Raw genomic sequence first — 14,196 nt, forward strand, 5'->3', positions numbered from 1 at the left:
AATAACAAATCACAAAGCCTTGCAACTTAATCACTAACGGCGAAATAGTTCTTTGAAAACTTTACTGCTTGTAAATAATTTTTATCTTTATCATTCTAGGAGCAACCATTCTAGACTGTATAAAGTATTAATCTATGCTCAGATTTATTAGTGCCTTGTCAGTGGTAACATTCCCTGCCCTACAAGTGGTAACATTCCCTATTTTTCTTGTAGGACACCCTTTTCCCACGAGTGGGAGTTGGGGACTTAAGACGCCACATTGAGCTTTAAAAGAGTAGCTATAATCAAACTCAGGCTCTGAAATCCCGTCTTTGACAAAATAGACCTTGTCAATGATGCTTAATACATAAATCAGAATCTTCAATTGCTCTCATAGATTGACCTATTTACTAGAAATATTTTGCCTGTTATGTTTTTACGATAAAAGAAACATGGCCGTGTTAGTAAGTCATATGGATATCAAGTTGGAGTTAAATAAACACTTAGTCCCAAGAGTGAAACGGTTACTTTTATAGTAAATAAAGTTCAATCAGGTTTATCCCAATTGCCACCAAAGAACAAAAGCAGAATGTAAATAACACTACGTACTTTTTAAACTAGTTTTCTTCGATACTTACTACATAATTTGTTTATCGATAACTATGTATTGGAGGAATGAGTGGGGTGTAAATATTTCTATGAAATATTGGCATATTTTATTTGAATTCTGTGGTTAAGTGAAGTAAAAAAAACAACAGGTAAAGCATGAATAGTAAAATCGGTCATAATTAGTTTTGAAGAAAAACTCTGTATCGGACAATTTTTTGAGTGTTAAGAAACGCTTCAAAGCCAAGCTTTAAAGCATTAAAATTATTATTTTTTAACTTGATTTCAAAAACATTTAACTTTGTGAGAACCAATCAAATTAAGAAAAAGAAGCCTTTAAGTAATTTGTTATCATAAAAAGTAGAAAAAGGCAATTATAATCAAGTGCCATCATTCATATCCAATGATTTATAAACTATTTTTAAATTTGTTAATTTGTCTTATAAAAAAAAAGGAGTATAGTTTATAATAAATTACATACTTCCTGTTTAGAAATGCATCGTGCAAGATTACGAAATGTCTTGAATTTTCCTTTTAAATTACTTCCTTACTGCTTTATATATACAGTTATGTGAGATAAATATAGTTTTTAAGATAACTATTATTCTTTGCAAAATAAAGTAAAAAGCGTACACATGGATTCATACGCTGAAAATATTCCAAACGAACATTTGACTGACCTGACAGTCCTATTAAAGTTGTTAAATACTGATATTGAAAATGGTTTAGATGAGAATGTGGCAAAACGACTTTTTAAATTGGTTGGTAAAAATAAATACAGTTTGCCGTCAGGCATCGCTATAAGTGAGTTTGAATATTCTTGGAATAAATTTGTTCGAAGGAAAGTAACCGCGCCGAAGTGGACACAGTATCAGTGGGATATTTTATTTAACTCAAGAATAGGAAATATTTACAAAGTGATTCGTAGCAGCAAAAAATGTTATATAAGTGGTTGGTCTTTAGTTCGTGGCGATTTGATCCTGCTCCAAAGAGGGGATATTGTGCCTGCAGATATCCGAGTAATCTCTTGCGAAGGAAATTTGGTTGTTAATAACTTAGTTATAACAAAAACCCATGCGGAGAATAAGTCTCAAAGAGCAACAAGCAACGACTTTCTAAAGACTGAAAACATGTTATTTGCAAATACTCAAATCATTCAAGGCAACTGCAAAGGGTTGGTTCTGCAAACTGGGGATCGAACTGTTTTTGGCAACTTAGCAAAATATGCTCAGAAAATATTTTACACGCCATATATTTACCATAAAACAGGTTGTTCAGATAACCAAAGTAAGTTAGGGAATCATAACTATTTTCTAGAGCTTTACATAAGTTGAATTTTCATTCAAAAATTTTTCTGAGCATCAGCGGTTGGTTTTTCAATTTATAACGAGTGATAACGAATAATAACCAACTGCCATTTCAAATTTTTAAGAAAAATCAAATTTTCTGAAGTATGTTAAAATAGAACTCTTTTATGAGTTTAAAACAGCAAAGTTTTTTTGGTGAGACAAATTTTTATTTGCGCAAAAGTTTTTTTTTTTTATTTGAAACATGTTATAAAAATAAATTTAACGGTTTTAATCCAGTTCTGCGAAAAAGTTTTGAATGGTTGAAACAAAATAACATGAGGTGTACAAAGAATCGCAATTTTTTTCAGGGATTTTATAACTTTCTATTTCAAAATAAATAATTTATTTCAAATTCGATTTATTTCAAATAACTGATACAAAAGTTTGCATTTCTAGGTTACTACTCGTTAAAAACCGCAAAAGCAAACTACAATGCTTAATTTTTGTCTTAAATTCATTAATTTAGAAGATGATGTGTTTTTTTGACGACAATAAAAATTATGGTTATAACTAAATCTTCTATTTTAGATCTCTTCTTTCAATATCAAAATTATTCCCTAAATGACTAGCTTGCTATTCTTGTTTTATAATTTTATCTCATCATTTAATGCAACAATTGTTGTTCCTCTTAGATGCAAAAGTCGAAGTGGAAACTGCTGAAATAAATAACGAAACCAAAGAAACAGATTTTTTGTTGGCTTGATTGATTGTTAACTTTTTTTTTTTTTACGTATTCAGTTTCAAAACTAGTTTTTTGTTAACTACGATCTTTTAATAATTATATAGCAATTTTCCTTTCGTGTATATATTATTTTTTACGGAGTACAAAAAGAAAAAAAAAAATACAAAAAACAAAAAACAACAAAAACAACAAAAACAAAACAAAACAGATAAATAAGTTTACTTTAGGTCCGCGAAAAAACCCGCTAAATTAGTAAAATCTCTCCAAAAAATTCTTGTTCAAGATAAAAACAGAAAGAATTATCTAGTTCATTTTTTTTCATTATAGGTCAATTTCTTCAACTTAAAAGAAAGCCAGTATTTTTTTAGCCTAAATTTGTAAATATATAGCAAGTAATTTTAAGAAATATATGCGACAACTTTTATGTTCATGATAAAATATACAAAAACATGATTTACATTTAACTTTTTGAATATTATTAGATCCTGGTTCTAGATCTTGACTCTAGATTTTAATACTAGATTCAAATGATTGAGAAAATTTTGAAATATATTTAAGTATATTTAGTATGTCTACTGCAAAAAGTTTTTTCAAATTTTTGCTAGATAATCTGGAAAATCTAAAGTGGAACAATACAAATTCAGCATATAACCTTAATGTATGTATGTATGTATGTATGTATGTATGTATGTATGTATGTATGTATGTATGTATGTATGTATGTATGTATGTATGTATGTATGTATGTATGTATGTATGTATGTATGTATGTATGTATGTATGTATGTGTGTATGTATGTATGTATGTATGTATGTATGTATGTATGTGTGTATGTGTGTGTGTGTATGTATGTATGTATGTATGTATGTATGTATGTATGTATGTATGTATGTATGTATGTGTGTATGTATGTATGTGTTTTTCTAGTGCTATATGTATAATTATATAATTGTATTTAAGGAATTTATTAGAGTTGCAAATTAGGATAACTGGTACTTGCAGCAAATGAATCCTGCAGAGCTTATTCTGTCTCCATCTAGAGAGCGTTTGTTCCGAGCTTGCAAATCTCCTAGTAAATCAGTTTTATATAAATCTCCATCTCAAAGCAAAACTATTATCCAATCCAACAATTCTTCATCAAAAAAAGAAACTGAAGATCTAAGGCGCAAAGAACCTGAAAAAAGTAAAATCAAGCTTCCTAAGAAATATGAATTAAAAAACCTTTATAATTATAAGCATGTTTACACGTTTGGTTATAAATTTTTTACAACCTAATTTTACAGTACTTTATTTTTATGAGTTTTTATCTAAAAATTACCTTTCGTTTTGATTTCTACTTCTAATGTTTTTTTGATAAATTTTATGTTTCTTACAATCACTTTCTTAAGACATCTGATTAGCAAACTGATAGTATGCCCAATTGTTTAAATTAAGTCCTTAAATTTAATCATATCTTCTTGAAAAGTATTCCTTTTTGTAAGTATAAGAACTAAGGTGAGATTGGCTAAAATCTCAGTTGTGTAACAAAAAATGGCAATTTTTAAATTTTTTTGGAATTTTTATTTATCTTTAAAATTCTTATCAGGATTTTAAAGATAAATAAAAATTCCGCAGCCTTATCATATCTTTCTGGCATTTTAGCCAACCATTAGTGATGACAGCCTAGATGGTACCAATGTTAGGATGCTGATCGTCATGGCTTCTGACCTCAATATTCACCCACACTAAGAAATCAAGGGGGATTACATTAGCCAAAGAGTGTGGTCAGATGTAACTTGGCCAAAAATTCATGATCCTAGATTTGTCCAGTTTTTCTTTGTGATAAAGTGTGCCATCTTAGGTTAACAAATGCAAACTTTTATATCAGTTATTTGAGTTAGGGAAGGTAGCAACAATCCAGGTGTTATCTTTTCTCCTAAAATGGCAAAAAAAGTAACACTAAACCTTTGAATTGATTTGATGGGATCAAGGATTTCTTTGGCATTTGTTTGGTTGTGAAATGTTCTGTTTGGCTATTGGATTAACAGTCAAATATTTTTTGTCTGAAAACAACAAAGTTGGCATTTTTTTCAACATATGAAGAAGCTTTATGGAATGTTTTTTTCTGAGGGCTTTTAGATAATCAGTAAGAAACTTTTTTGTTTTGTCCAGTGACCTGGTGCCAATGTTCTTTTTGACAATATTTCTCACTGTTGTGGACACATTGAGGTCTTTTGCCATCCTTCTCATTGAGATGAAGGGGTTTCTATCAATGTGGCTTTAGATGGTGCTGACTAGCCTGGCTTATGTTGTTATGTTGTCATTGTTCTTTAAAACTTTTTTTGACTTTTTCAATTATGCAAGCTTCTTTTAATATCTGTAAAATATGGCATTTCTGCATGAAACAAAAAAGCTATTTGTTCATGTTTGGATTTCATCGTCAGAAATAGGATTATATCAGCCAATAAAATTATTTTTCACTAACTTTTAACAACTTTTTAATTGTAGATAAACTTAAGAAAATTGGAATAATTGTTTTTTTTTTCAAGTATAAAAGTTATTTCAAAATAATTGCCATTTTTTGTGATGCAATCTGTAGTTCTTGATTTCCATATGATTCTGCTGATGTTTGGAATTTTCTAAAAAGAAAGTAAGAAAAATAAATAATTTTCCAACAGGTTTAATGCAAACTTTGCATCAAGTAAAAAAAAATCCTAATTAAGCTATAATTACATTTTAAAACAATTTTTTTTTTAGGGAAGCAAGATTTTGCTTGTGATTTAATTGAAAATTTTCCAGTTCTTCAAAGTCATTTTGAAATTTTAAAAAAAATTGGAGAAGGTAAAATTCTTTTTTTTTTTTTTTAAATCCATTTAAATTTTATTCAAAAAAATTTCTCTACATATTAAACTTTTAAACAGGAGTTACTTATGTATAGAGACAACTTTTCTGCTCTACCCCAAAAGCATCATAAAAAATTTGCTTTTTCTATCACCCCTAATCTGGGTTCTGTTTATCTATCAACATTATAGAAAATGTCACTATGTATTTTGACTTGGGAAGCATTTATTCAGACTTGGGAAGCATTTACTATGCTGATTCCCTCCTCAACTGTCATTGAACTTTAAATACCCACTGCTATCCAAAAGTATGAGACCAGGTAATCTTTCGAAAAGAACATGTAATCTAGGGAAAGGAAAACCGGTTTCTGGAATCGGTAAAATTTTTGGAAATCGAAAACCAAAAATGTTATTTTCAAAACCGGTTTTTGGATATATATCTTTTGTACAAAATTTACTTGGTTATTTGGCAATTCTAAACCACTTTTCTTGATGTGAAGTTGCTCGAGAAACTAAATGAAAACATTCAATTTGCTTCCACTTGAACTTTAACAGTAAGTTACTGCAATTTGTGATGTAAAAAAGTGAAACAAATTTTCACAAAAATGAAAATGTCGTTTTCTTTTTTTTTTTCACAAAAATGAAAATGTCAAAAAGTCCACAAGGATATCAGTTTGGAAGCACTTTTTTGCACTCAAAAGAACTTGAATTGGCCAAGTGCAAGCTCTGCGACCAAGAAATTAAGTGCAAAGGAGGAACCACAAGCTCCATGAGGACAAAGCACAACATCAAATTTGCTGCAGTTGTTACTCCTGAGAGGAAACTCGAAGTCATCAAACCCATTGATTCATTTTTTAAGACAAAGGACCCTGTTGATGTTGTTTTGGCTGAGCTTATTTCATGTGATGGGATGCCCTTTCGTGTTTTCTCAACTATTCAACGTTTGAGAACAGCTCTAGAGACACAAGGATATAAATTGCCCAAAGATGCTAAATTGATTAAGGTTCTGCTGATGAAACATTATGAAGATATCAAGAAAACATATCAGCAGCAATTTGCAGAAAAGAAGCTTGTAAGTCACAAATTTAGCTTAACCCTTGATGAGTATACTTCATCTAGAAACAGAAGATATATGAATATAAATGTTCATATGGAAGGTGATTATTGGAACCTTGGAATGATCAGGGTACATGGGTCTATGCCAGCAGAGAAATTTTGTGTAATTGTTGACGAGAAACCGAAAGAATTTGGGCTATGTTTTGCCTGTGATATTGTCGCGGTAACCACAGACAGAGCTGCTGTAATGAAAAAATTTGGTATTTCAATTTTACCATACCATCAGCTCTGCGTCGCACATGGAATCCATTGGCTGACTTTGATGTTCTATATAGGCAATCTAGGAAAGAAGATAATGGCACACCTGAGCAAGTCTCTATTCTAGAAGAGGACTAAGAAGATGATGAAAGCAATCAGGAAGGAGGATTAGAAGTTTCAGCAGAAGCAGGTGCATAAGCTCTTCCAATGATCAGGGAGGATGTCAAAGAACTCATTAACAAGGTCAGAAAATGTGTCAGATTGTTTCGAAAGTCTCCAGTTAAAAATGACATGATTCTGCAAAAGCATGTCCAGTCTGAGTTTGGAAAGGAGCTGCAGCTAATCTTAGACTCTAAGACACATTGGAACAGCTTACCAGATAAGATTTCAAGATTTGTTACCCTTAAGAAATGTATTCAAATGTCACTGATTGAGTAATCAAGCGATATTATGATTTCTGAGTCTGAATTTAGCACCTTACAAAATCTAGTAAATGCTTTAGAACCAATCAAGGTTGGTGCTGAAGCACTTTGCAGAAGAGATTCGAACTTGCTCTCATCTGATGGTATTCTGAAATTCATTTTCAAGCAGCTAAAAAGCCAGAAAAACACCTTTAGTCAAGAGCTAGTTGACTCATTTTCTAAAAGAGTCACTGAGAGGAGGAATGCTATATTAGTAAACTTAGTTAAATATCTGAATAATCCTGATGTCATTAATGGAGCAACTCATGACATTTTTGAAAATTTCATGCCAAAGAGAAATGCAATTGCTATTACTGCATCAAGTTTGTTTAATCGTTTGTTTGAGCAAAAGAGAATTGAGTCTATAGATGAGAAAAACTTGTCAGATAATGAAACTAATCAAGAACAAGTACAGCAATTTACTTCCTTGTCAGAATAGCTCGAGTTCTCCATTAGAGAGACAGTCAAAGGAGCTTCACCAAAGAAACAAAAAATAGAATCAACTTCCAAACTAATTCTCAAAGAAATGACAGTATTTGAGCTAACAAAAAAACAAACAAGCAACTTAGATTTGTTGCACACGGCTTTGAAGTCAATTCAAGTAACAAGTGTAGAGGCTGAAAGGTCATTTTCTGCAAGTGGTCTATTTGTCACTAAACTAAGGTTAAATGATGGTTAAATTAAGGTTAAATGATGAAACGCTCAATGCTTCATGTTTTTTACGTGCTTATTGTCTTAAGAAATGTAAAATTAACCATTAAAAAGACTTGCTCAATTGTATTCAATGTACGTATATGACGTTGTTGCTATATATATTTATGTTTTTGCTGCTGTTGTTCCCCTGAAATGTATATATAAAAAGATACACTAGAAAACCAGAAAACCGGTTTTTAAAACATTGAAAACCTCGGTTTATTCGAAAAACGGGTTTTAGAAAAAATTTAAATATTTCTTTTCCCTAATATAAACATGCACAAGATATGGTCAGCTCTGTGTACAGAAGACTGAATATTATGAAACAAAATGGTGTTGATGCTCTATAATCAAAATTTTTTGGAAAAAGCTTTTTATTTTTCATTAAAAAAAAAAAGATTTAAATTTCAATAAAAGATAGCTAAATTAATCATGTTAAAATCTTGTCTCATTTTTTAGTATTTAAAATAATTGAAGGGTGTTAGAGAAAATAGAGAAAGTTTTGCATGCAATCTTTTCTCCAATTGTCTAAAATTGACATTTGCTGTTTTTTTCCCTTCATTAGTTCTTAACTTTTGTTTTATTGTTGTTTTCTAATTTTTCTTAAAGGGACCTTCAGTGTGGTTTACTTAGCAAGACTACGTGAAGATAAATCACAGATGTTTGCATTAAAGTATTTAGTGCCGACAAGTTCTCCAGGACGAATAGAAAATGAGTTGCTGTGTCTTCAAATGTTAGGGTAAATGTTGATTTCAAACTTATAAAAAGCTATTTTTTATTTATGTATATTTTTAGTTATTTCTGTAAATGTTTTTAGTTTTATTTAATGAATTATCTCATAGAATGTTTTTATAATATATATATTTAAAAGTTTGTTTAAGGAATTTAAATGAAAAGTATTTTTGCACTGCCAAGATTTTACTCTATAGTTAGAAAAATATTCAGAATTTTTGAACTGTGAAATTGTTTTTTTTTTTTAAGTGGAAAAAATAACGTTTTACCTGTGAAGACAACCATGCGAAATGGTGATCACATTATTTTTGTACTGCCCTATTTTCCGCATCAAAGATTTTCTGTAAGCTAAATATTTTTTTATAACAGATTTTGACATCCCTAATTCTAGAGGAGTTTTTTTGTCTGTTTTTACATTTTTATAACACTTCTAAAGAAAACGAAATTTTCTTAATAATTCATAAAACTGAGCAGATTTTAATATTTATTTTCTGGGCTTTATTTCTTTCAGGATTTTGTGAGACATATGACACTATGGGACATTCAAGAATATATGTGGAACCTGCTAGTTGCATTAAAACATGTGCACAAGAAAAATATCATTCATCGTGATGTTAAACCTAGCAACTTTCTGTTCAGCAAAGATGAAAAAAGGTAGGAATGTTAGTAAAGCTTTTCTTCCCTTCAGAAAATCATTCTTTTTGAATGGCAAGAAATTTATGTTAAGTAAAATAAATTATTAAAAAGGTTTTTGTCGAATCATGATTTAAAGTTAAGTTTTTACATTTGCATAATTGGACTTGTTAGGTTTATATTTCTTGGCTGCTACAAAACTGGATACCTTAGTTCATATTAGTCTTTTCAACTTGAAATGTACTCTTAAATTATTTGATGTATTAGTTCAAGGTAGACTTTTTGAAACAAGGGCCATTTTGAATTCAAATAAGCTAATCTTGATGTTTGTTAATAATGTGGTTTAAACAATTTTTTTTTGCATCAAATCTTGAACAATCAACTGGTATGAATAGAATAAATCTATTTTTAACTACTGCAAAAGGGTATTTTAGTCAAAACACTTTGCTGCTTTTTTTTAATGAATTTTTTATGGGAATAATTTACTTATGTATTAAATATTTCATATGTGCAACCATAAGAGAATTTCCTTTTTAAATTTTAGCTTTTTAAACTGTTATTGTAATCATTGGGTGGTTTTGAGTTTGTTGCTTACATTATCCTTCAGTGATTGCCAAAGAAATATTAAAGGAGAAATATTTTGATTAAGTGTAACAGTATGTTTATTTAAGACCATTTGTCAAAAAAAGACCAATAGTTTTGTCACTTTGGATTTAAATACTGGTCAAACTTTTGTACTTGTTTAGGAAAAAATATCTTGCTCTTCCAAGATATTAATAACCTCAATGTTGAGCTTGTGGCTATGCTACCATTACGAAAACCGTGATTTTCTAGTCAAAATAATGCATTAAGAATTTGATTGAATATTATGCAGACCAGATCTAAGATGGTAGGTTTTTCTAATATTGCTATTTTTATGCTGTCTTTTTAAGGTATACACTAATTGACTTTGGTCTTGCCATGTCAGTTCCTGGTTGCAAAACATCTTTGCTGAAAGGTATGCACACTTATCTCTCATACCTTGTGCTTTCATGTATACCATTAGAATTTTTTAAAATCTAAATTGTTGAAATCGAAAAGTTTACCCAGAAAACTGATCTAGTTTTCTCATGTAAAAAAAAAGATCCAATCAAAATTTTTTACAATTTTTGGAAAACAGTAATTGGATCTGCCCAGTTCTTCAAGATGACCAAAAAAAAAAAAAACAATTTTCAATAATAGTAAATGTTAAATGTTAAAATTATATTACCAATTAAACAAAAACTTCATTTGCCAAAAAAAAGTTATATATTTAGAATATTAAGAATTGTTGAATTTAACTATTATCTTTTATCTTTGAACGAGTTCCTCCAAAAAAAAAAGAACTTTAGAGCTTTTGCAAGTTTCTTTTGTACTGATTGATTGTGTCAAAAACACCCAAACTTAGTGGCGATTTTTAAAATCCGTATGTTTATGTATTTTAAAATATAAATACAAAAATATCTCTATCTAATTTAGACTATACAGTTGTTTCATCAGTACAATTAGCTGATAAAATATTGTCCAAGAATAGTGGGACGCAAGTTAATGGAAAAGCTGGAAATGCATGTAAACACCCATCATCGCATATCTGCGTAGTTTGCAGACAAAGGTGATCAACGTCGATTTCTTACGATTTTTGATTGTTAGTTGAATTCTGAAACTATGTGTTGATCAGTTGACTTGATGTTTAGAGCCCGCCAATGTGCTCCTCGTGCCGGTACATCGGGATTTCGTTCCCCAGAGGTTTTGGTCCGTTATCCTAAACAAACGACTGGTATTTAATATCTTCTCGTATTTTCTCATCTTGATTTTAAAAAGATTTTTTGTAATAGAATAAGCCTGATAAATGTTGAATAAAAAAAAGAATTTGAAGAGTTAAAAGTTTCAATTAGAAGAATTAAGTTTTCTCGATTTACTAAGTTAATTAATTCAATATTTACTGAATTTATCTTGGTTTTTAGCTGTAGATATGTGGTCTGCTGGCGTGATACTTCTTTGCATGTTAAGTAGACGCTACCCATTTTTTAAAGCTCGAGATGATATGGAAGCGCTTTCTCAAATAATGGCTTTGGTCGGAACAGAAAAAATGAAGTCGTTTGCTGAGACTATAGGTATATAAAACGTCTTCTGTTTATCTTGATTCATTATTCTGTTTCGTTCTATTTTTAGATTATAAATTCTGTGTAGCCACGTGAAGTAACCATATAATATCGATAACGATACGCTCTTATATTAAAGGTAAAGAGTTCGTGTTTGGACCAGCTCTAGAAGAAGTAGATAACTACAAAGTTATGTGTGTTAAGCTAGCGCAAAGAGTATGTCCTATACATAAGCAGTCTGTTTTAAATTTCCATCAAGATTATCCTGAAAAAAAGGGAAAAAGAAAACGTGCAGAGGATTACGGCTCAGGCGTAGATACTGTTCTTTCTAAAAAGTCGGTGGCTATCGTTGAAAGCCAGAGACCTGTAGATAACCAAGTGCATATGAACTGTCAGAAGCCTACAGATAACCAAACACATACGAACCATGTTGGCTTTAAAAATATTGAAACTCTAGATGAAATAAGCTTTATTAATAGTACCACTTCAGATATCTTAACAAAAGCACTTACCGACGCAACGACAGTTAGTAAAGTAACAGAAACACAACCCGAGGAGTGTGGTGCTAGCATGCTATTTAAAAATCAATCAAAAGATAAAACTGAATGTAATTGTATTCCCGATAGTGCCTACCATCTATTAGAACGGTTGCTGGAGCTAGATCCCCACAAAAGAATAACAGCTGAAGAGGCATTGTCCCACCCTTTTTTATCAGCTGTTGGAAGTACGAAAAAACATACCGAAATTCAAATGGAACTTTAAATGCTTTTAAGTTAGAAATTAAGGTTGAAATAACTTTTTAATGCCCCGGTCCGATAAACATGGTTTAATTATAGTATTTTAAGCTAAAATTCTTCGATTTGCGTTTGTCTTATCGTTAGTGTGGATGAGGGGGGGGGGGTATAAGCTGTAAGGTATGCCCCCCATTCATACTAACGCATCGAGATTCGCGAGAAGCTTTTTCTTCATCGCAGAATTTTATTTTTTATTTTTTTATTTTGTTAATAATGAATTTTAAATTTTTTACAAACTGGATTTTTTTAATACAAAAAAATCTTGAGTCTTCAAATTGAGTTTTCTTGATAACATAAAATTGACAATATAGAATGATTTAGGTTTTTTTATAAAATGAAGGTTTACTCCTGTTAACCTAATATTTCGCCAGAAACTACTTAAACAGAATGATTCTGTCTTCAATCAAATAAAGCGGGGGGCGGGGGGCGACGACTACGATTGGAGAGAGAAATTCTGCAATACCATCTTTTTAAAGCTTTTTTAAAACAATCAGCGTCCAGGGGCCAATGCTATAAACAATTCGAAGTTTTTTTCGAGAAAAAAAATCTTTCGTAAAAACGCAATTTTTCACGTACGAAAAAAAGTTCGTAATCTCGAAGAATTTATCGCTGTTTGTATTTTTTTCGGCCATTGCTATAAAGCATAAAACGTAAACGTCACTGAAATTCACGAACTTTTTTTATCCTTAATATATAGTAGTAATATAATTGTAATTTTTATTGTAACTTTTATTTATTAGGCCTACTTAATGAATTTAATTAGTCATTAAGTATGCTGTGCTGTCTATTCTATTTTTATGAATATTTTTAAATTCTAGTATTTGGTGTTTAAAAAATCTGTGTAAAATTAAAGTAGAAACATGAATTTAATTTTTTCGGATGAAGACTTAGATTTCGAAGTTGCAGAAAATGAGCTTCGCCACCGATTGCCTCGAGAGGTTGGTGTTTAAAACATTACTTAAAATTACTATATATATATATTTTTTTAATGATTTTTTATCGAACAAAATCAGAAATCATACTAAATAGGCGCAGAAATTATATTTTTGTTTTGTTTTTCAATATCATTTTAGTTTAATGGTCGCTTTTTTAACGAAGATGTTTCTGACAACGTTTTTCGAGAGCAGTATCGAGTCCCAAGAGCTGTATTAGATTTTTTAGAAACTAGGCTTAAAGATGATTTGCAACATTATACTAAGCGAAATAAAAGCATTTCAGTACTTTTCCAAATAATGGTATTTCTTCATTTTATTGGCACAGATATTTTTTTTCATGTTCTCAGAGACTGTCATGGAATCTTTACCAACACAATTTATAGTATTATACAGTGTAGGAGAAGCTATTTTCAATGTTAGTGTATTAAGTTAATAAAACTATTGGAAGTTTTACAATGTCATATAAAGTTGCTTATTATTTTTATTTTAGTGTGAAAATTAAAAACTAAGTTTAGTAAAGAGAAAAATTGTTATCTTATAAGATTAGATTCGACAAGAGATCATAAAATGGCCGAATGATTGCTCCACTCTTCCACAAAAGTTTATGGAAATCGGAGGTTTTCCGTGCGTATGTGGTGTTCTGGATGGGTCTCATATACTCCTTTCTAACCCTCCTCAAGCAGATGAAGATTCTCTAATCAATCGCCATCATGTCCATAGCATAAATGCAATGGCAGTATGTGGACCCGACACGTCCATATTTTATGCATCGACCAACAGTCCAGAAAGGTGGCATGATGCACATGTAAGCCTGTCACTAAGTTATATTTTACAACTGTTAGTTCACTAATGCTGGGTATTCAACTAGTACGTGACATTCTTCGGTATGTTCATATTGAACATACTATTTGAACTATTATGATTGCTAATTAAAATGTAACTTAGACTAACTAATATAATGTATTATAATGTAACTTACAGTAAATTTAAATATTGTGATTTTACTACTATTAGGTTCTAAGAAATTGTAACCTATGGAACAAGTTTGAAATTGGAGAGCTTCCATTTAATGGAGCTG

At 30.4% G+C, this 14,196-nt stretch overlaps 2 protein-coding genes across 2 annotated transcripts; both read left to right on the forward strand.

Annotated features, from left to right (window-relative positions):
- The first annotated feature begins 1,195 nt into the window (after positions 1-1,195).
- LOC149883176 (uncharacterized) lies at positions 1,196-2,716 on the forward strand. Its single transcript, XM_090065501.1, has 2 exons — positions 1,196-1,872; positions 2,567-2,716. The coding sequence occupies exons 1-2, from the start codon at positions 1,221-1,223 to the stop codon at positions 2,635-2,637; spliced, it is 723 nt and encodes a 240-aa protein (XP_089921627.1). The 5' UTR covers positions 1,196-1,220; the 3' UTR covers positions 2,638-2,716.
- Positions 2,717-2,867: 151 nt separating this feature from the next.
- On the forward strand, positions 2,868-12,458 carry LOC145182042 (cell division cycle 7-related protein kinase-like). The gene is made up of 11 exons (XM_090099751.1): positions 2,868-3,274; positions 3,578-3,800; positions 5,354-5,437; positions 8,514-8,643; positions 8,886-8,979; positions 9,148-9,290; positions 10,202-10,266; positions 10,767-10,899; positions 10,982-11,064; positions 11,252-11,401; positions 11,529-12,458. Exons 2-11 carry the CDS (start codon positions 3,623-3,625, stop codon positions 12,149-12,151), a joined length of 1,683 nt encoding a protein of 560 aa, XP_089955877.1. The 5' UTR covers positions 2,868-3,274; positions 3,578-3,622; the 3' UTR covers positions 12,152-12,458.
- Positions 12,459-14,196: the final 1,738 nt, after the last annotated feature.

The sequence above is a fragment of the Hydra viridissima genome, unplaced genomic scaffold, assembly GCF_058129835.1.
Source record: "Hydra viridissima isolate aposymbiotic clone 2 unplaced genomic scaffold, HvirCarnegie_v1 scaffold_10, whole genome shotgun sequence".
NCBI classification, from domain to species: Eukaryota; Metazoa; Cnidaria; class Hydrozoa; order Anthoathecata; family Hydridae; genus Hydra; species Hydra viridissima.

What these genes read in the sequence shown, in the direction of transcription:
- LOC145182042 (XM_090099751.1), top strand. Translation starts at nt 3,623, where the DNA reads ATGAATCCTGCAGAGCTTATTCTGTCTCCATCTAGAGAGCGTTTGTTC. An exon ending in TTCCGCATCAAAGATTTTCT is followed by an intron (nt 8,980 to 9,147) that starts GTAAGCTAAATA and finishes TATTTCTTTCAG; the next exon opens with GATTTTGTGAGACATATGAC. An exon ending in TTCAGCAAAGATGAAAAAAG is followed by an intron (nt 9,291 to 10,201) that starts GTAGGAATGTTA and finishes TGTCTTTTTAAG; the next exon opens with GTATACACTAATTGACTTTG.
- LOC149883176 (XM_090065501.1), top strand. Translation starts at nt 1,221, where the DNA reads ATGGATTCATACGCTGAAAATATTCCAAACGAACATTTGACTGACCTG. An exon ending in AGGTTGTTCAGATAACCAAA is followed by an intron (nt 1,873 to 2,566) that starts GTAAGTTAGGGA and finishes TGTTCCTCTTAG; the next exon opens with ATGCAAAAGTCGAAGTGGAA.